At 42.2% G+C, this 21160-nt stretch overlaps 1 protein-coding gene, 1 long non-coding RNA gene and 1 other non-coding gene across 5 annotated transcripts in view; all 3 read left to right on the plus strand.

The window, feature by feature from the left end:
* Positions 1–66: 66 nt before the first annotated feature.
* LOC122118258 lies at positions 67–6876 on the plus strand. Its single transcript, XR_006149302.1, has 4 exons — positions 67–147; positions 2911–2943; positions 4140–4218; positions 6109–6876. It is a non-coding gene; the product is annotated as an uncharacterized LOC122118258 (long non-coding RNA).
* On the plus strand, positions 4490–4685 carry LOC122118287. The gene has a single exon (XR_006149321.1). It is a non-coding gene; the product is annotated as a small nucleolar RNA SNORA74 (small nucleolar RNA).
* A 5108-nt stretch (positions 6877–11984) lies between the features above and the next one.
* The window catches only part of Matr3 (matrin 3), a 33951-nt gene continuing 24775 nt past the window's right edge, over positions 11985–21160 (plus strand). The window contains exon 1 of one of the 3 annotated variants that reach the window (XM_042692181.1): positions 11985–12049. Coding sequence is in view for 1 of the 3 variants with exons in the window: in XM_042692184.1 (XP_042548118.1) it covers positions 12265–12312 (48 nt within the window). In the remaining 2 variants the exon portion in view is untranslated. Of the gene's footprint in view, positions 12084–12249; positions 12313–21160 lie in introns of those variants that run through there. The other 2 variants (XM_042692179.1, XM_042692184.1) reach the window with 2 other exon arrangements.

Consider the following 21160-nt stretch of genomic DNA (forward strand, 5'->3'; position numbering starts at 1 on the left):
TTAAACCCGGCCTCTCCCGGGCGAGAAACCCCGCCCAAAAGTCCTGCCCCGCGCTCCGGGGCGGGGCTCCTATCAGCTTCCTGCTGCCCTTTCGCCTCTGGCCTGTAACGTGGTGGTTGCGTCTTGCGGTGCTCCGTACGTGTGCGGGTGAGTGTGGGCTAGATTGTGAGGAAGAAGCCTAGTAGGTTTACCAGCTACGGTCGAAAAGGAGTGGGAGGGCTTCTGCAGGGCGAAATTAGGGTTAGTTTCCTGGGGACGACTGGCTTGGAAGGCATCTTGTAGAGAGGCTGGGAAACAAATCCCAATGTCGCCTCTTGGGTTCTACTGGGTTCTTACTGGAAATTCACCCAGCGAGACTCACGCCAATCTCGAAAGCTGCTCCAGGAGCCGCGGGCAGAGATTTGGGAAGGTTTGTGAGATCCACGTGTTTGGGCGGAACTGGTCCTGAAAGGGGCAGGCCAGTTTTACACTCGGTTTTTAGGCCTGACCGGTTAACCCCAACTCATTTTTTTTCCTATTCATTTACACTAACTTGATGTACCAGGCGCTGGTAGCTCGCGCCTGTAATCCTACTCAGGAGGCTGAGATCTAAGGATCGCGGTTCAAAGCCAGCCGGGGCAGGAAAGTTCGTGAGACTCATCAATTAACCACAAGAAAACTGGAAGTGTAGCTGTGGCTCAAAGTGGTACAGCACTAGCCTTGAACAGAAGAGCTCAGGGACAGCGCTCTGGCCCTGCATTCAAAACGCACATATCACAAAAATACTTTTAAAAAATGTTATCTGGATGAGATTAGTTGCAAAATGGCCAGAAAAAAAAAGTATGGGCTTAGATGAACGGGATTAATCATGGTGAGCGTGTAGAAATAGTTTTTCTTTTGGTGCCGGCCTGGTCTTTGACCAGGCCTGGGTGGTGTCCTTGAGTTTTTTTTCTCAAGGATAGTGAAATACCACTTTAATCACAGCTTCAACTGCTTTTTTAGCAGTTAACTGAAGGTAGTCACATACTTTACTGCTCGGGCTGGCTTTGAACCAAAATACTCTAAGCCTACCAAGTAGCTATGATTACAGGCCCTGTTCCTGAATTCTTCAGCTCAAAGGCAAGCGCCCTACCACTTGAGCCACAGCGCCACTTCCGGTTTTCTGGTGGCCATGTGGAGTCTGACCGGCTTTCGTGCCAGGGCTAGTTCTGAACTACAGTCCTCAGATCTCAGCCTCCTGAGTAGCTAGGGTTACGGGCGTGAGCCACCATCGCCTGGCATGAACATTTTTGAAGACGTGTTGATTATTACTTTTAAATCAGTAGCGAAGGGGCTGGGAAGGTGGCTCAGTGGTAGAGCGCTTGCCTTGCATGCATGAGGCCCTGGGTTCGATTCCCCAGCACCACATAAGCAAAAAGAAAAAAAGCTTGAAATGGCGCTGTGGCTCAAGTGGTAGAGCACTAGCCTTGAGCTGAAGAGCTGAGGGACAGTGCCCAGGCCCAGAGTTCAGGCCCCACGAGGGACCCAAAAAAAAAAATCAGTAGTGGAGGTCTTGGAAACATAACTACCACTAGTCCCTTTCAGTTCTCCAAGGAACCAGTAGCAAGCTATTTGCAACAAAGAAGTCCAGTATTTTAAGTGTTCAGTTAACCAGCAAGAGGGGGAAACTGGAAGTGTAGTTGAATTGTGGCACCAGTCTTGGGGTCTATTCATTCAACATTGTGAATGGTGGGATCTGCTTATGGCAGTAAATGGAGATCCAATCTAACTTGGGGTTTCCTGATTGCCTAGGCATACACTATACTGCCTTAGACCCCTTTTTCCATTGATTTTTGTTGTTGTTTTTGGTTGTGGGGCTTGAACTCTGGGCCTGGGCACTGTCCCTCGGCTCTTCAAATCAAGGGTAGTGCTCTACCATGTGAGCCATAGTGCCAGTGCAACCTCCTGTCTGATTATGTAGTGCTGAGGAATCAAACCCAGGGCCTATTGCATGCAAGGGAAGCACTCTGACCACTGAGCCACCTTCCTAGCCCTCCATTGACTATTTTTGAGTTAGGTTCTGGTATTATGTTCTGGCCACCCTAGACTACCGTTTTATGCTTCCTGGTGTCACTAGGGATGACTTGTATGCCATTGCATCCAGCCATTAGTAAGGCCTAGGCCTTGAAACTTGCCCAGGCTGCCTACTGGATTGTCACCTCATGAGTGGATAATACAGGTTTCAGCCAAGTTCTGCTCTAAGTAACACTTGTTTTCAGTGCCTGGCCCTATATCAGTTTTTATTAGCCCTTGGCCTTTCTAGTTAATCTTCATCTATTACTCTTCCTGGGTAACTGCACATTCTGATTGGTGTTTTTTTTTTTTTTCGTGCTAGTAGTGGGGCTTGAACTCTGCATGGATGCTGTTCCTTAGCTTTTTCTGATTAAAGCTAGTGCTCTTACCATCTAAACTTCATCTCCAATTCTGGATTTTTGCAGGTTAGTTTAAGTGTTGAGTTTGTCTGCCCACAATGGCATCAAACCTAAATTTTCAGATCTGTCTCTGTGACTATAGCTCGTGATACCACATATGCTGTGGCTTAATCTTATGTTCTATTTAAATATCCCAATGTTCTATTTAAATATCCCAAGGACTGTACAAAGCATTATTCATAATCTCTTAGGTGACAGGTAGTTACTTATTGAGTCAGCTGGTATGTGCAAGGGCTAGATTTTTCTATTGTTGACAAGACTGTAGATACACTGTTGAACTGCTGTGGTACAAAGGTTATGAGAAAGATAAGAAAACAAATCTAACCTAGGATAAGCTGTTCTATTGTCCACTATTGTTTCTGTGTCTCCAGCCTCACAAAGTTAAGAGATCTTGGGGAATGAGGTGAGTTGCATATGTGTGTTTTGATATCAAGACTAACCTAGAGTGCTTTGGTTTCAGAGTAGCCAGCTGTGGAATTCAGGCACATGTGAGGTGAGTACAACTTAATTATCTCTTTTGCCCCAGCTGTAGGCAGCTGCCTAGGTTGAACATTGTACCTAGGCAAGTGTTACACTGCTGGGAGAACAGCAGCCAATAGCTGGTTGGCATTCTGGGCCTGGTTCATGCCAACTCTGTAGTTAACTATACCAGGATGTCAGCATAATTCATTATTCACTAAGTTTAAATCTGCAAGAGCATGGCTTGAGTGGGAAACGTAAAATCCACACCTGAGTTGCTCTGGTCTAACAGGTGTGGGCAGTATAAAATTACCTGAGTTACACATTGGATACAGGAAAAATAAGCCTGCTGGGGGTATATTAATAGAAGTCAAGCTTTAATTTTTTTTAGTGCTTACAGATAGCACAAAAGATGCCTAATAAGGAAGTTAATGGGATTTTGCTTTCATTAAAAGTGATCATTAGTTATTGGAAAACAGGCAGTCAGGAAATTGAGGCCTATGTAACTTGCAGACACCAGGATAAAGTGGTAAACCAGAACCAATGTGACAACTAAATGAGGCTAGAAAAGAAATGGGAAATAAGGACAGAGCACTCAGTCTTTACCGCTGGACTTTATAACTTAAAGGAGACCTACCAATCAAAAAGCCCTCTTGAAGGGGTTAATTTTTCCTACTTAACCCATGACCAAGAAGACTGGGTAAGACGGCTGAGATGGACTCATGCTATCTTTTTTTGTTTCATTTTTTATTTTTTGCCAGTTGTGGGGCCTGAACTCTGGGCATGGGTGCTGTCCCTCAGCTCTTCAGCTCAGGGCTAGCACTCTACCACTTGAGCTACAGCGCCACTTCTGGCTTTTTCTGCTTATGCGGTGTTGAGGAATCAAACCCAGGGCCTCATGCATGCAAGGCAAGCACTCTACCACTGAGCCACCTTCCCAGCCCCTCATGCTATCTTTTTACCTCTAATAAAATTTCCTGTCTAGCCTAAATTCTTTTGCTAGCTACAAACTTAGCTGCCCTCAATTTCTTGTAACATGTTTGGTACACTATCCAGGAACTTAAGGATAGATTGTCTTTCTGACTTGGATTCATTAAAAGGTAACAAAAGTACATAGGTCCCTATTGCCCAATACCCTCAGCAATTGTTATGAGATGGCCTTCCCTTAAAAGGACTGTCAGATTGTTACTATCACTAGATCACTAAGCCATATTTTCTTCCTTTCCTTAGGGTGTCTTGAAAATAGAGCACATCTTCACCGTTTTAAAGAGAAACACTGGCAGGTGGACAATGCACGTCGACTTGTCAGGTAAATGTCTGTTTTTTTCCAACATTGGCTATCCCGTTGGAGCCAGGCCTGTTGACTAGTTAATAGCCATCAGGAAATAATTATTTCCCTCTAACAAGTTGTATTTGTCTTGCTTTGATCACAGCTAGATCTCAGTGTCCTGTGCAAGAACTCTATGGTAGAAAAAAATACTGAAAATACATGAGAACATCCAACTAGTGATTCGAGTATATGTGCCTTGTATTTGGAATACCTGTGTGTCTGAAACAATGCTAAATTATTTGGGGATTAATCCAGCAGTTGTCAGCTATCCAGACTACTGTGGTGCCTGTGATTGTGTTACACTGTTGGAAGAACAAACGCTGTTTTGAGGTTTGCTCCATACACTGTTTTGGTGTTGGGACAAAGTGCCTTTGGACAGTGTTTTGCACCTCTGAGAGTGGAATGACTTCTCCTATGGAGTTGGTCCTAGTCTGGGTGCAAACAGATTTTTTATTGTTAGGAAAAGAGCAGTAGAAGAATGTCATGGGAAAGGCCCTGTGTTAAATTCCTAGCACCTTAGAGATAATTTATAATACTTTCTTGAATTATGAGAAACCTGTTTTCCTTACTGTCTTTGACAGTGTCTGGCTAAGACAGTCCTACTGTGCAACTAATTCAAGATAAACACTAAGGCTTAGTGCTCAGATCTGTAATCCTAGCTACTCAGGAGTCTTAGGATCTACGGGTCCAGGTTCAAAGCCATCCCAGACAAAAAAATCATGAGACTCATCCAATTAACCAGCAAAATACAGGGCCAGACATAGCTGAAGTGGTAGAGTACCAGCTGTGAGTTGAAAAGTCTAGGTGACAGTGCAAGGGTCCTAACAATTCAAGAGCACAGGTGCAAGCTTAATGCACTAGTTCAAACAGTAAATATTTTCTGCTTCTGTTGCCATTGAACAATGTATTAACAAATGAGCATGGCTATGGGCACTAAAATTGGAATTGCATGCAATTTTCAGTGTCAAAATTCTGTTTGCCACCAAGGCACAATGCCTATATGCATCTGATCATATAAATGAACTCCAGAAAATTGAAACAAGAGGTTTTTTTTGTCTAGTGTGTATAGTTACCTGCCTTTGGGAGGACAATGGGGGCAGAAACGGAGGGCCAAAGAGTGAGCAAATACAGCACTGATACTCAGTAGAAACTGTTAAAAATGAACTATACACCTTAAAGGGGGTAATGGGAGGGAAACCATAAGGAAAGGGATGACATCCCAACTTACATAACTAACCCTTCTGTCATCTTTATAATTTAAAAATGAAAATCTTTTTAAAATTCTGTTTTCAGGGGCCATTAGAAACAGGGCAGCATGTTCGAATTTGCCTGTGGCCTTTGCCAACCCCTGTTTATAGAGTGAAATTCAACCCTTGAGCCTTCCTTTTTCCTCTGGGTAGCCTGGAATTCAGTGCTATTTTTCTGCTTCCTATGGTAGCTGAGAAAACAAATGCTATCATGTCACTAGGATTACAACAGCTATCATACCTGAGCTATCATACCTGGTTTTTCCACTTACGAAAAAGCAGTCTTCAAATTTTAGCTACTACAGAGCGTTTGATCATAGTGTCCTTAGAAATGGTTTTGTCATAAAAGCCTGTAGGGTAATTTTGTTGGTGGTACCTTTTTTGTTTAGGGATTAAACTCATGGCCATGACTTCCCACTTTACAACTCCTCTATACCATTTAATCTACTGTATTAAGTGAGCAGATTGCCTTTTGACCACAGTAGGGCTACTACTATGATAGAGGCTCCATGTTGCTACTTTGCTCTGTGTGTGTCCCTGTCCTTGTCTGTGTTGGTTTTAGTAGTATAATCATGAGATTTAATAGGATTTCTTAATTGACTTGATTTTTTTTTTTTTTAAGCAAAGGAACTTATGCCCTGGTGAGTCTAAGAAGAAATGTAAGAAGACATTTATTTGGGGTCAAGTGGTTCACATCTGTAATCCTAGCACATCCAAAGGATAATCATTTGAAGCCAACTCAAACAGAAGTCCTCAAGATTCTCATCTCCAAAACACCTACCAAAGATCAGCCTGGAAACATGGGTCAGGTGGTAGAGTGCAAGCCAAGCAAGTACAAAACCGTATTAGCAAAAATATTAACACAAAACACCCAAAGTAGCTTTAAAGTCATCACTACCTTTTCTCTATCATTCTTTTCCCATACTGTGCTGTGATGGAAACAATTAGATTGGCAGGATATACAAGCTGCCGAGCTGTCATAGACAGAAGTTAACGAAAGAACCCTCATTTTGTGAGGGGGGAAAATATTAAAGGTAAGTTGGGGACTAACTAATAAGTACTATTCTCAGTGCCCCCACCCCCTTTTTTGGTTACTGGTTATGTAGGGAACTCAGAAGCTGAGCATTAAAACTAGGAAAGGGTTAAGAGGTTGGGCTGCTACCTCACCAGTGCTCAGAAGACTGACAACTGGACCCTATGAAAGTTGAGATAAATGTCTAAGTCACAGCCCTGTTTGGTGTCAGTTAACAGTGGGTACACAAACTCTGTCTTTTTATGTCAATGACTGTAATATCAAAATACGTTAAGACCTTGTTTTCTACATGTATAGCCTGTTTTGATCTATAGTGACCTTCCTTGTACTAAACCAAATAAATAAGTTTGCCTGGTACTCATGTGCTGATGAGTCTTAAGCCTTGAGCCTCCTGGTCCCCACTTGCTCTACTCTTTTTCAGTTCCAGTATTCCATCCTGCTGCTCTACGTTTTTTTGTTTTTTGGTTGGTTGTGGGGCTTGAACTCAGGGCCTGGGCACTGTCCCTGCACTCTTCAGCTCAAGGCAAGCACTCTACTGCTTGAGCCACAGCACCATTTCTGTTTTTCTATTGGTTTATTGGGGATAAGAGTCTCAGACTTCCTGCACGGGCTGGCTTTTTGAACCATGATCCTCAGATCTCAGCCTCCTGAGCAGCTAGGATTATAGGCGTGAGCCACCAGCGCTGCTTACTCTAGGTTTTGTTTTTGTTTTTTTTTTTTAATTCAAAAAATTACATTGAAATTTTGGATCAGGTCTCAAATTTCAATCAAGGAGAATAAAGCCCGGGGGGGATAATTCTGCAAAACCCAAAGGGACAGAAAACAAGACTAAGTGCCTAGGAATTCACACAAAGGAAAACAACCTGCCAAGAGGAACTAATTAGGACCTAAAGTAGTGAAAATTATTTCTGTGAGTCTTGTGCTTAATTAGGGCTTTATGGCCAGCCCCAGTTACTGGAACTATCAAATTGCTAGAAAGCAGTTTCAGTGAACTAACAAATGTAATGCTTTAAAATCTCTGCTTAAAGCCAGGCAGCCGTGGCTCACACCGCTAATCCTAGCTACTCAGAAGGCTGAGATTTAATGGCTTCAGGTTGAATCCAGCCTCTGCAGAAAAGTCCAGGAAACCAATTAGTCACCAAAAAGGTCTAAGTGGAAGTCTGGTTCAAGTGGAATGGCACAAGTGTTGAATGAAAAAGCTAAAAGACAACACCAAAGCCTTGAGTTTAAACCCTAGCATTGGCACACATGCACATACACACAAAAAAATCTTAGCAACATCTTTCTCATAAGTGCTGTTTAGAAAGATTTATACTGAACTACCTTCATAAGTCATATATTAATCAAGTTGCCTAAAGACTAGTTCAAGGTTTGATCTATTGCTTGATCATCTCTAGTTAATGATCCTTGGGGTGTTAATGTTTTGTGCTGCCAGAACTAATAGTTTACCCTTGTAATCCTATCTGTTTGGAAGGATCATAGTTGTGTCAGTTTAGGGAAATGTAACTCAGAGCCTCTTGGATTTTTCAGCTCAGAACTAGTGCTCTGCTGCTTAGTTTATACCTCCACTTCTAAGGTTAATGACGTGAGGCCAGCTATGGCATACATGCAAGAATCCCTTCTCTGCTTTGATTGTCTAATGTAATTTAAGATAATAACAAGCTCAGTGACCTTCAAGAAAATAATGTGAGCAAGATAAAGTTAAAGAATCAGGTCTGGGAAGGTGGCTCAGTGGTAGAGCACTTGCCTTGCATGCATGAGTCCCTGGGTTCGAGTCCTCAGCACCATATAAGAAGAAAAAGCTGGAAGTGGTGCTGTGGCTCAAGTGGTAAAGTGCTAGCCTTAAGCTGAAGAGCTGAGGGGTAGAGTTCAGGCCCCAAGACCGGACCCAAAAAAGAAAAGAACCAAACATTCCACTATACACGGAAAAGGCGTGCTTCAATGGGAGGTACTACATACAAGTCAGTCTTGTGAATTTTAGCAAAAATATGGGCATGCTATTGAATTGTCTTTACTAAAACACGTACTTAAACTGAAAAGCAAAAGGTTCCCTTAATGTTACTAGCTGCTAGATCATAGGCAAACTTTTTTCCCAATTATGGGATTTTGGGAGTGTGGCACAAAGTATCTCCATACGTATTAACTGCTAAATGTAAAATTATTGGTCTCAGGCCTGTTATTCAGACCATTAACGAATTGCAGTTTCAAAAATAATCTAGGGATATAACAAAGGTAGAGCACTTGCAATCCATGGGTGATACCCTGTATTTGATCTCAGGCACCACACAAAAAAATGTATTATTGGTAGTATAACAGTATATTCACCAGTTGAAGGTTTTAAGGGATTTTGCCCTCCATATTCAACCAGGGACTCAACTCAGGTCCAGAGTTACTACCTTGTAATTAAAAATCCATCATTTAGGTGAGTTAAACTTTACCTTAAACCTTTCACAGTCTCATCAGAAATTGGCTTTGAAGATTTTTAGGAGCATCCCACCTACTTACAAGTAACCCAAGTGTCAATAAAGTGCTTGATGTATCTCACAGCCAGATTTTTTGTGGTTTTTTTTTTTGGGTCCAGTCATGGGGCCTGACTCTGTCCCTCAGCTCTTCAGCTCAAGGCTAGTGCTCTACCACTTGAGCCACAGCACCACTTTCCGGTTTTTGTCTTTTTACTTATATGGTGCTGAGGAATCAAACCCAGGGCCTCAGGCATGCAAGGCAAGCGCTCTACCACTGAGGCACCATCCCAGCCCCAATGGCCATGTTTCTTAGTGCCCCATCACATTTAGTTTTCCTTTGGGCCTTTGTTAGTGTACGTGATGATTTGCTGAAAAAGTGACTTTTCTTTGCAGTCAGAGATGGCATAGCCTTCTGGAAACATTTGAGAAGTAAGATTTGACTGACACACTCTAGAGTTGAAGACATTTAGCCAATAGAAATACAGAGCACATGGTATTTCAAATGGAAATTAGATTAAGATTAGTAAACTTTAAGGTCCCCTCTTAAACTTTTAGCTCCTAAAGCCAGCTCAAATCTCACTTTGGGGCAATTCTTGAAACCTAAATGCCTTCAAGCCTATATCATGTACACTGGGGTTGCAGTTAAACTTAATCACTGTGGACATTCCTGAAACCCTAGCTATGCAGAAAGAAGGCTGAGACCTGGGAATAATGGTTCATAGCATAACAGCCCATTTCTACTACATTGGGTACTCAGCCCACTTCCCCCACTAAACTGGAAATGCGTTACCAATGTCTTGAAATACTGTATTTAGTCTTCATCTTCACTCATCACATTGTCCTTAAGTTTGGTTTTCAGGGTGTGCATTTTTATATAGGTTAGTATTAAACCATCTTCAGTTGACTACTGTCTTCTCCATGGATGCAGAAAATTTTTTCAAAATCTGACAGCAAGCTCTAAGTCTTGAATCTCAGGTGTTTGACTGCTTGTCCCACTGCATTTACAACCTCAAGACGTTTTTCCCCTACCTCTTTAGACTTAAGGTTACAGTTTCCCAAAAGCTGCCTGTGAAAGCACTGGGTTTCATAACATGATATTTGTGCCTGAGTACTGCCTCGTTTTCTTCACATGGTTATCAAATATTAGCTTAAACTTAAGTTTTTTAATATTCTCATAGCTCAGATTACCCCAACTCATAACACTATTGGTTCAGTGTTTAATACAAGCCCCCAGAGGACAAGACTGATAGTTTTGTTTTTTTGTGTTTTTTATGCTGGTCGTGGGCCTGAACTCAGCCTGGGCGCTATCCCTCAGCTCTTCAGCTCAAGGCTAGCACTCTACCACTTGAGCCACAGTGCCAATTCTGGCTTTTTCTTATGTGGTGCTGAGGAATCGCACCCAGGTCCTCATGCATGCAAGGCAAGTGCTCTACAACTGAGCCACCTTCCCAGCCCCTGATGTCTTTTCTTTTTTTGGGGGTCCGGTTGTGGGGCCTGAACTCTGGGCCTGGATGCTGTCCCTCAGCTCTTCAGCTCAAGGCTAGCGCTCTACCACTTGAGCCACAGTGCCACTTCTGGCTTTTTTTCTTTTTGCTTATATGGTTGCTAGGGAATCGAACCCAGGGCCTCATGCATGCAAGACAAGCGCCCTACCACTGAGCTACCTTCCCAGCTCCTGATGTGTCTTAAATCTTAAAATAACCCAGCTTGTAACACCCCGTTGTAGAACAACCAGGAATTTGCTGTGTTCTCCAGATAGACTTGCACAAGTTCTGAGGTGAAATATGTTTGTGTGTGTGCAGGTCCTGGGTGCTGTCCCTGAGCTTTTGTGCCCAAGGCTACCATTTAAGCCACTGCTCCACTACTGATTTTTTTTTTTTTTTTTGGTTGTTAGTTGAAGATAAGATTATTACAGATTTTTCCTGCTATGGCTAGCCTGGAATTTGATCCTCAAGACTTGGCCTCCTGGCTGAGCACTCGTGGCTTACGCCTGTACTCCTAGCTTACTCAGGAGGCTGAGATCAGATCATGTTTCCAAGCTAGCCCCGGCAAGAAAGTCCATAACACTTATCTCCAACTAACCACCAGAAAATCGGAAGTAAGAATGTGGCTCAACGTGGGTAAAGCACTAGCCTTGAGGGGAAACGCTCAATGACAGTGCCCAGGCCCTGAGTTAAGTTCCACAACCGATTTTTTTAAAAAAAAATTCCTGAGTACCTAGTGAGTTACCGTTGCCTAGCTGAGATTTTTCTTCTTTTTTAATGGCTATACTCCTTCAGGAAACGCCCTGGAGCAATTCGTTTTTTCACTACAAGTTTTTAGTGTCTCATAGCATCTCTCAACTAGGACAGTACCTTTCCGATTTTGAGAGGTTGAGTTAATTGTGTTGCTCACCCATAGTAAGCATTCCGTAATTATTCATCATCATTAATTGTGCTGGAAAATTCCTTGCCCTCGACAGCCTGAATTCTGTGGTTCGGAAGAGCTGTATCCTTTGCTTGTCTGAAATGGGGACGCAAATGGCTTCGGTGGCAGTCTTCGAGGGAATGGGCTCTAAGTCTCTTGCTCCTACTTACTCTTCTGGACGGAAATTCCTTTTATTTAAAAACCAGTCGAAATGGTATCAATTCCCTGAAGTACCATCCGTCAGCAGATAACTGCACAGAGTGTAGAAATTAGGTTTGCGCTAGAGACTCTCCGCCCTGCCAATACGCACCTTAAGTTTCGCACGTTGCTGTTTAGGGACGTGGGAGATAGATGCCTTTTCGGGAAAGGGACTCCAACTCAGAAGATAACTTGCCCACTTTCTCGCCTCAGCCCAAGGAAGAAGAGTTAAATCTCGGGATCTGAGAGGAACGCCGCGAAAAGCGAGAACGAGATAACGCGCGCACCGCAAAGGGGGAGGAGCCTGGCGCGCGCCGAACCGGGGCCCGAGGGGGGGGGGGTGGGACGAGCGCTCTCGCGAGAGTGGGTTAGTTCTTGTGCTGCAGCCGCTGCCGCCGCCTCTTGCCAGCGCCGTTGCTGCGGGGGATTGTGGGAGCCTCCGCGTCCCGCTCTCAGGGAGAGAGGTACCTCTCCTTTTCCCCTCTCCCTTTCCCTCAGGTAGGCGCGAAGCTGGTAAGAGTCGGGTGGGTGTCCGGGGGCGCTCTGCGTCCGCCGGGAGGGGGCAGCGACGGCGACTAGGGCCGCGGGGAACCGGCGGCGCGCCTTTATTGCTCGCTCCCGCTCGCCCGCTCTGCCTCCCTTCGCGCTGCGTATGTGAGCCGCCTAATCGGCGGCCGCCATGTTAGGAGCGCAGTGGCAGCGCAACCAGCCTCCTCAGGTGACGGAGGTGAGCGGTTCTTGAGGAAGACTCGCTTCCACCCAGTGGCCCGGGGTGCAGCGGGAAAGCCAGGGCTCCCGAGGTTTGCTTATCGGCCGAGCCTCACGCGTCTTGGGCTAACCGTAGGCGGGGGCGGGACAAGTCCGTTACACGCGGGCCGCCGCGCTGAGGGGGAGGGAGGAGCGTTTGAGGCCTGAGGGACCTACTGTCCGTTGGGGAACCTGCCGTTTGGGGCGGATAGTTAAAGCTAGCAAAGGCCTTGGGTAGCGCCAACCCCAAAGAGTGCGTTTGCCTTTTTCCTCTGAAAATGTGACCCCCAAAATGGAGGATTTCTAACACTGGAAAGCTTTTCTGTTTTGAGCTGCGTGGGTTTTTTTTTTTTTTTTTTTCCTGGTGTAGGTTTCAAGCCCATCCTCGCCCTTGGCTTCGTTGCACCCCCCCCCTCCCCCATACACACTCGTTTTCCCTGCCCAGACGCCCGCGCGATTTTAGCCAGACATCTGGAACAACACCCCCCCCCCCCCCCCCCCGTCTCGTAAAAATGGCCGAAAATGAGACGTTAACGCTTGTTTTTTCGTGTTGCGTCGTGGATAAAAAACCTTCTGCACGTCGGGAGGCGGATTTGTTCCATGTTTGGTCAGTCGCCTCACATTCCTTTTCTCTGTGAAAATACTGTTAGTCCAGGTTCATCTGGACAGGATCATGTTTTGTGGGACCTTCCGGTTTCCAGACAAAGGGTTTGGAGTACCATGATGTAGTAGCCGCACCGTTCTTTCCATTACTAGTTCTGTGCCATGCTCTGTATTTTACTTTCAGGGTGGATGACTATCCCCGAAATGTTGATCTTTCCTTATGGCTCGGTCTTGTGGAATAACGTCTTCTGTGGAATATTCCTATTGGATCAGTTACATGTTTTCAACTAAACATTTCTAGGACAGTTACGATATTCAGAATTGTTCTCTAGAATAATTTCTTGGAATAATGTGAGTCGTTGATTTCGTAGGTGGTGATCATGGGATTTTTGTATTGATACCGCTCTCTGTATTAAAGCTTGGTTTAAGATTTTACAATGGTATGACACGTTTTTCTCCCAGGTGAATTTGAACAGTTGACTCTGCTGGCCAAAGAATTTTAGGCTATTCACCCAAGTTTTCAAAATAAAAATCCCTTTAAAAGCTTATTATTTTACTAACAGTTTTGTCAGTGTATGCCATGTCTACTTATTTTTTCCTTTTTCTTCTTTTTTTAAAAATTTTTATTTCACAGAGTCTTACTATGTATCCCAGACTTGGCCTTGAACTCCTTGTCTCAGCCTTCCCATTGCTAGAATTACAGACTGGTAGCACAATGCCCAGCTATGGACATAATTTTCGAACATTACTTTAGAAGTCAGAAAGTGGAGGAAGCAATTTTGTTGCAAAAATATTCTGACAATTCCTTTTGCTCTGGAGTAAGCTGTTTTTGAAAACTAAATTAGATGCCATCGACTTTGAACACATAAAGATTGTTTTGGCTGATTATGTAAGAATTGAAAAAGTTCATTTATTTACCCTTGAAGATTTTGTGATGAAGTTCTTTAAACCTCTTAGCACTAATTCTTACAGGTGCCCATAGAGGAAACATATCAAATGTTTTCCCTATTTAGTACAGCATTTATATAGTATTTTCAACTAATATGAAAGGATTTAACCAGTTTTCATGTGAACATTTATGTTAAGTGAGTCTAAACATACTGCTGATACTGTTAGGCCAAATATGTTTTACAAGTCAGTGACAGAAACTAAAATTTTAATAACATTTAGTGATGTTTTGTGGATATTTAGAAGTATCACAAAGTTCCAATCTAATATGTGGAAGATGTTAAAGCAGTTACAAAGTTAGTATAATTACTGTGTTGTAGAACTCTTGTTCATTGGGTCTTCTTACTTAATAAATGTGCTTAAAATGGAAGAATTGTACTTAATGGAATTTGCCCTTGGATATAGTCAAAAGCTTTGTGCATGTAAATGTTAATGATTAGGCATGTTAAAAATCTGAGATTAAGGGTTGGGATGTTGGTAGTGGCAAAGCATTTGCCTAGCAAGTACAACATCCTTAATTCAATCACCAGTGTCAAAAAAAGAAAAAATCTGAGCTGGGAAGGTGGCTCAGTGGTAGAGCGCTTGCCTTGCGTGCCTAAGGCCCTGGGTTCGATTCCTCAGCACCACATAAGCAAAATGAAAAAAGCCGGAAGTGGCGCTGTAGCTTGAGTGGTAGAGCGCTAGCCTTGAACTAAAGAGTTGAGGGACAGCACCCAGGCCCAGAGTTCAGGCCCCACAACCGGACCCCCCAAAAAAAAAGAAAAGAAAAGGAAAAAATCTGAGATTAGAGCTGTTCACAATGACTGAGACCTGTAAGATTAGCTACTACACAAGAGGCTGATATCTGAGGATACCAATTCAAAGCCAGCCACCGAAAGGAGGGAAGTGGAGCTGTGGTTCAAGTAGTAGAGTGCTAGCCTTGGGCAAAAAAGCTCAGACACTAGGGATGGAGGTATGGCTCAATTGGTAGCCAATGAAGCAAAGTGGTCAGGTACCCAGTTTGAGTCCTGGTCTCAAAAAGAGAAAAGGAGAAAGAAAAAAAAGTTCAGGGACAGGGCTCAGCCCTTGAATTGAAGCACCAGGACTAGGACAAAAATAAGATCTGAGATTTGTGCTAGGGGTATAGCCCACTGGTAGAGAACTTGCCTCACACACAAGGTCCTGGGTTCTTTCCCAGCACTGCAAATACAAACATTTGTGTTCTGTAATTGAAAAAGTTTTTAAGAAAATCTGCCAAAATAGAAATCATTATCTATACAGCTACTTGATGCAGTATTTTTAGAGGGTAATTGAAATTTGTTAGGGTATATAACATCTACAAAAGAAAGTTGAATTTGTTATTAAGTTTGATTTTGTGTGCATGTGTGTGCCAGTCCTGGGTCTTGAACTTGGGGCCTGGGCTCTAGCCCTGAGCCTCTCTATACTCCAGACTAGCACTCTTATCACTTGAACCACAGCACCACTTTCAGTTTTCTAGTGGTCATATGGAGATAGGAGTCACAGACTTCCTGCCAGGGCTGGCTTTGAACCACAGTTCTCATATCTCAGCCTCCTGAGTTGCTAGGATTACGGTCATGAGCCACTGGTGTCCATCTCTCTCTTCCTTCCTTCCTTTCCTTCCTTTCCTTCCTTCCTTCCTTCCTTCCTTCCTTCCTTCCTTCCTTCCTTCCTTCCTTCCTTCCTTCCTTCCTTCCTTCCTTCCTTCCTTCCTTCCTTCCGTCCTTCCTTGTCAGTTGTGGGGTCTGAATTCTGGACCTGGGCTCTGTCCCTCAGCTTTTCAGCTTAAGGCTAGCACTCTACCACTTGAGCCACAGCACCACTTCTGGCTTTTTCTGCTTATGTGGTGCTGAGAAATTGAACCCAGGGCCTCATGCAAGGCAAGGCAAGCACTCTACCACTAAGCCACCTTCTCAGCCATTCACGTGTTTATATGTCACTAATTTTATACGTAATACAAAGGAGGGATTTTGTTGTTATATTCCTATATATTTAAGAGTGGGTCTCACTGGGTAACCAAGGATGGCCTTGAACTGTCACTTATACTTGCAGCTTACATTTAGTTTTGTAATGAGAAAAAGTAAATGTAAGTGCTAGCACTACTTAAGCAAGTCAGAATCTCGTTTATTTTTCAGTATCTCATGTATTTATAGGAGGAATTAAGTGAGAAAAAATAGTGCTGTATTCAGTTCAAGAATTGGATAATACTTTGAAATGTTCTTATTAACACATCTCTTAAGAACATATATGTAACCAGGCACTGGTTGTCCACACCTATAATCCTACCTACTCAAGAGGCTGAGATCTGAGGATATCCATTGGAAGTCAACAATGACTGGAAAGTCATTACCTCCATTAACTAGGAAAAAGCTGGAAGTGGAGGTGTAGCTCAAATGATAAACATTAACCTTGTGCAAAAAAGCTCAGGGACAGCGCCTAGATCCTGAGTTCAAGCCCTGGAGCCAACACCAAAAAAGAAAAAGGCATATACATGTGGTTATTCTAAGGCTAACATTGTCCAGGAAAATAAAGTGTTGTGTACATAGTTTTTAGGCATATAGTATAGTTTTGCTATTAGATCATTATACATGAGCCCTGAAATTTTTCATGAAAATGTTTAGATATAGGAAACTTTTTGTTTTCCTTTGTGGGTATTATATTAAAATAGTTAATATCCTTGGTACTGTAATTCACCTGAGAGGAACTTAGACTATTTCAGAATATACTGGCATCTATGCAGGCATATTGCAGTGAAAAAGAAATTCAAATAGAAAATTCAGATAAGAATAATGTAGGGCATTATATAGTAATAGTGGCCCACCAGGTACAAAGCCCTAAGTTTGGTCCTTAAAACAGCCCCAAAAAATTAACACATTAAGTCAGTTTTGAGTACAGATTCTGCAGTTTTACAAATGTTTCTAGTTTTTTTTTTTGTTTTTTTTTTTAACAAAATGTTTTATATGATAACAGTCTGTGGTTAAAGGGGAGACACATATCTCATAGTTTTGTTCCACAACACTTATTTTCTGTATTTTTACAAAACAAAAAAAACTGAGATGGCTCCCTAAATGGAGTGCCAAATAGACATTACTGTAAGATGTTGAGTTATTGGGAGAAGGGGTGGTAAGAATGGAGATGTGTTCAGTATATGGAAGAGACAGAACTATATAGTAAATTTTTCATGTGGTAAGTGCTAGGGAATGGTGGGTTTTAAGTAGGAGAATGAAATGAGTAATGTTTTGTTCTTGTTGGTGATGTTGCAGAAGGCATCTGAAAGGCAGAAGGGTTAAATTGTAGCTATAGCTTAAGACTACATTCTGAAGGAAGAATAAGGAGGTGAAGACACAGGCCATAGAAAATGAAAAAAGAAGAGGTTTAACTTAGTCATTTTAACTAGAGTCAGCTTTTTTCCCTTGGTCATCTTCTGTAAAATTTGTTACCAGGTTTGGCAGAGAGGCTTCTGGCTTTTTGCTGGGCAATTGGAGATGAGTCTCACCAACATTTTTCTGCTCTGGCTAACTTCAAACTAAGATCCTCCTCTTGAGTATCTAGGATTGTAAGCATGAGCCACCAGTACCTGACGAAAGGATTGATTGGTGGGGGAGGGGGTCCTTTTAGCTGCTTTTCTTTTTGTAGTGATGGGTTTGAACCAAGGGCTTTCAGAATGCTAATTACATTCACAGCCCCTAAATCTGGTTTTTCTTTTTCTTTTTTTTCCCCATCAGTCATGGGCTCAAGGCGCAGCTCCACTTCCAATTTTCTAGTGGTTATTGGATATGAGTTTCCGGTCGTGGGGCCTGGGCACTGTCCCTCAGCTCTTCAGCTCAAGGCTAGCTAGCACTCTACCACTTGAGCCACAGCACCACTTCGGGCTTTTTTCTTTTTGCTTATGTGGTGCTGAGGAATCAAACCCAGGGCCTCATGCAAGCAAGGCAAACACTCTACCACTGAGCCACCTTCTCAGCCCTCACAGACTTTTATCCAGGATGGCTTTGTTTTTGGGTTTTTTTTTTTTTTTTTTGGTCAGTCGTGGGGCTTGAACTCTGGGCTTGGACACTGTCCTGCGCTTTTCAACTCAAAGCGTGTGCCCTACCGCTTGAGCCACAGCACTTCCGGTTTTCTGGTGGTTTATTGGAGATAAGAGTCAAAGGCTTTCTTGCCCGGGCTGGCTTTGAACCGTGATCCTCAGATCTCAGCCTCCCTAGTAGCTAGGATTACAGGTGTGAGTCACTAGCACCCTGGCTACAGTAATAAGTTTTTTTGTTTTGTTTTTTTTTTTGCCAGTCATGGGGCCTGAACTCTGGGCCTGGGTGCTGTCCCTCAGCTCTTCAGCTCAAGGCTAGCGCTCTACCACTCGAGCCACAGCACCACTTCCAGTTTTTTCTACTTAAGTGGTGTTGAGGAATCTAACCCAGGGCCTCATGTATGCAAGGCAAGCACTCTACCAGTGAGCCACCTTCCCAGCCCCTACAGTAATAAGTTTTAAAGCACAATAATTAATACTTGTTTCCTAGGACTATAGTTTTTTGGGGGTGTTTTTGTTTTTGCCAGTCCTGGGACTTGAGCTCAGGATCTGAGCACTGTTCCTGAGCCTCTATGCTCTACCACTTGAGCCACAGCAATTACTTCTAGCCTTTTCTGTTTATGTGGTACTGAGGAATCGAACCCAGGGCTTCATGCATGCTAGGCAAGCACTCTACCACTAAGCCACATTCACAGCCCTCCTGGCACTATACTTTATCATATTTTTTCTGTCCTATTGTGTGATACCTTGCTTTATACAAGACTACAAAAGGATAACCTAGAACTTTATATCCTATGGATTTTATTAAACTGTTTAAAAGTTCATTGGTTTATTTAATGGAAAAAAAAGAACTCAAGCTGGCCACTGGTAGCTCATGCCAGCTCAGGAAGGAAAAGAAAGGCAGTGAGATTAGACTTTATCTCCAATAAACTACTCAGAGAAAGTCAGAAGAGAAGTCGCACTGTGGTTCAAGTGGCAGAGCATTAGCCTTGAGCACAAAGAGGGTTGGGGCAACAGCGCCCAGGCCCTGAGTTCAAGCCCCAGGACCAGCAACATCAACATCCATCAATCAAGTTTTATATAACAATATATATAAATATTAAATATAACTCAGTTGTAAGAGTGTTTACCTAGCATGAGCAGTAGCCTGGGCTTGACAAATGGAAGGAGGCTAAAGGTCTCTGTCTTAGAAATCAATATTTTTGTGTGACTGATGACAAAAATCAAGCAGCAAACTTTCAAAATGTTGTTAGTTGATGCTAATGAAACTTTTTCGACCACCTACTAGTGATATCGATTATGACCCCTTATTTTTTAGAGTTGGTATTGTTGTTTTGTTTAACAATACTTAAAACATATTTACTGTATTTGCACATAAGTTAGCAAATCACGTGGTGTTTGACCTTGAGTAAACAATTGGAAATTTTGCACGTTTTTCTTTGACCACTATGTGTGTATGTGTGTGTGAGATTTTGAAGGAGAAAAACATAGATATTGTAACTTTTTATGTGAGATGAAACAATTTTGCTTGAATATTTGTTGGTTAAACTGTAAACCATCTTTTATGATTATGGTTTTATTAAATCATCTTGAAATTTATTTTTGAGAAGAGGTTATTTCACATAATTGAGAATGTAGCTAAGATCTATGTGAGGGTAGTACATACCTTTAAAGCAGCCATTTTAATATTTAACTTGTAATTGGAAAAGAAAATCCAGTGGAGAATATTGGATATTCATCAGAATGAGGGGTGTAGAATATTAAAACATTTCTTTGTGTTTTGCCTTTTGTGGCAGGCATTGCTGTAACCCAGCTGGCCTCCAACTTAATCTTCTTAACTTAGCCTCCCAAGTTCTGAGGTTACAAGCATGCTATACCACATCAGCTTAATTGAAACATGTTTTCACCACACATAAGTATAGCTTTAAGTTTGTTAAGCATATTTTGATGTTTTGTGGTGCTAGCATTCACATCAACTAAACAGCAGTCTATCCTTATACTACTCCAATCTTAGCTTATAAGTGCATTTTAAAGCCTTACTAAGTTTACTGGTTTATTAGTGGAGAGAAGTGTTGCCCTCTCCCCCCAAATATGAAAGGTTCTATATAGGTGATCATCTGGAATTTATGAGTAAATTGGGTTTTGACAATATATTCTTACATTAATTCTGTTGACTATTTCCAAAATTTTATTATCAAATACAACTTAATATGAAAGAACAAGCTTACAATTTAAGGGGAAACAGTTTAAAAAGATGGTATTTTAAAGCCATATGTAGTAGCATACTTGTAATCTTAGCACTGAGAAGGTAGAGACAGGAAGGTCTCTGTTTAAGGCTGAGCTATATAGTGGTACTTACGCTCTAAAAGTTCACCAGTCTTTTATGAATTCTTAGTAATTAGTAAATGTCTTCACCTTTGTGCTAACCTCACTAATAATTAGACAGCTGATGTCGTGTGAATGAGCCCTTAAAAATGGCTTATACTGTAGGGACTATTTTTCTATGTGCTTTCTTAACAGTGTTGTGTCTGATTTCTGTGTGGTAATAAAAACATTTTTGAGAACTTGCTTTGTGATTGAAATTCCTTCTCAGTAATATTACTCTAATGTATGGAGCTGCATTGTAAGTTGAAATTCATATTATAGTAAAAATATTAAGGTTGTTGTCCTTAAATTAGACATTGTCATGGAATTTATGTTGTTTGTCCCTTTTCTCACATCCATTTTCTGTTTTGTCATCTTTTATCTACTGCTAACTTTCCCAAATTCACTGGTCATTTTCTCCCCCACCTCTCATCTCCTTTTTCCACTCACAGCTGACACACTACTTCTTGAAGCCACACTTCTAAGTCCAGGTATTTTGCTGGTTAGTTAGAGATAGTATTTCTTGGACTTTTCTACCATAGATGGCTCTGAACTGCAATCCTCATATCTCAGCCTCCTGAGTAGCTAGGATGGTAGGTATGAGCCACCGCCATCTGGCTGAATATCTAAAAACTTTAAAATAGGTTCTATAAAAATTTTTATACATAGTTAAATGCCATTATTATTTCTCTGAGAAAGCCATTTTGAATAAAAAAAAGGCTTTGGTTATAACAATAAAGTCAAGGCTTTAATTAATAACCCTGATGCTTAAAAATTGTTGAAAACTGCAGATACTGATTTTTTAAAAAATAATGTACACATGAAAATTTAAGAGGATCCTGTCAATATCCTAGTGTCCATAGTATTTTAACTACTGTTGCATAGGATTTTA

This window comes from Dipodomys spectabilis, unplaced genomic scaffold, assembly GCF_019054845.1.
Source record: "Dipodomys spectabilis isolate Male_0828 unplaced genomic scaffold, ASM1905484v1 ptg000147l, whole genome shotgun sequence".
In the NCBI taxonomy this organism is placed as follows: domain Eukaryota; kingdom Metazoa; phylum Chordata; class Mammalia; order Rodentia; family Heteromyidae; genus Dipodomys; species Dipodomys spectabilis.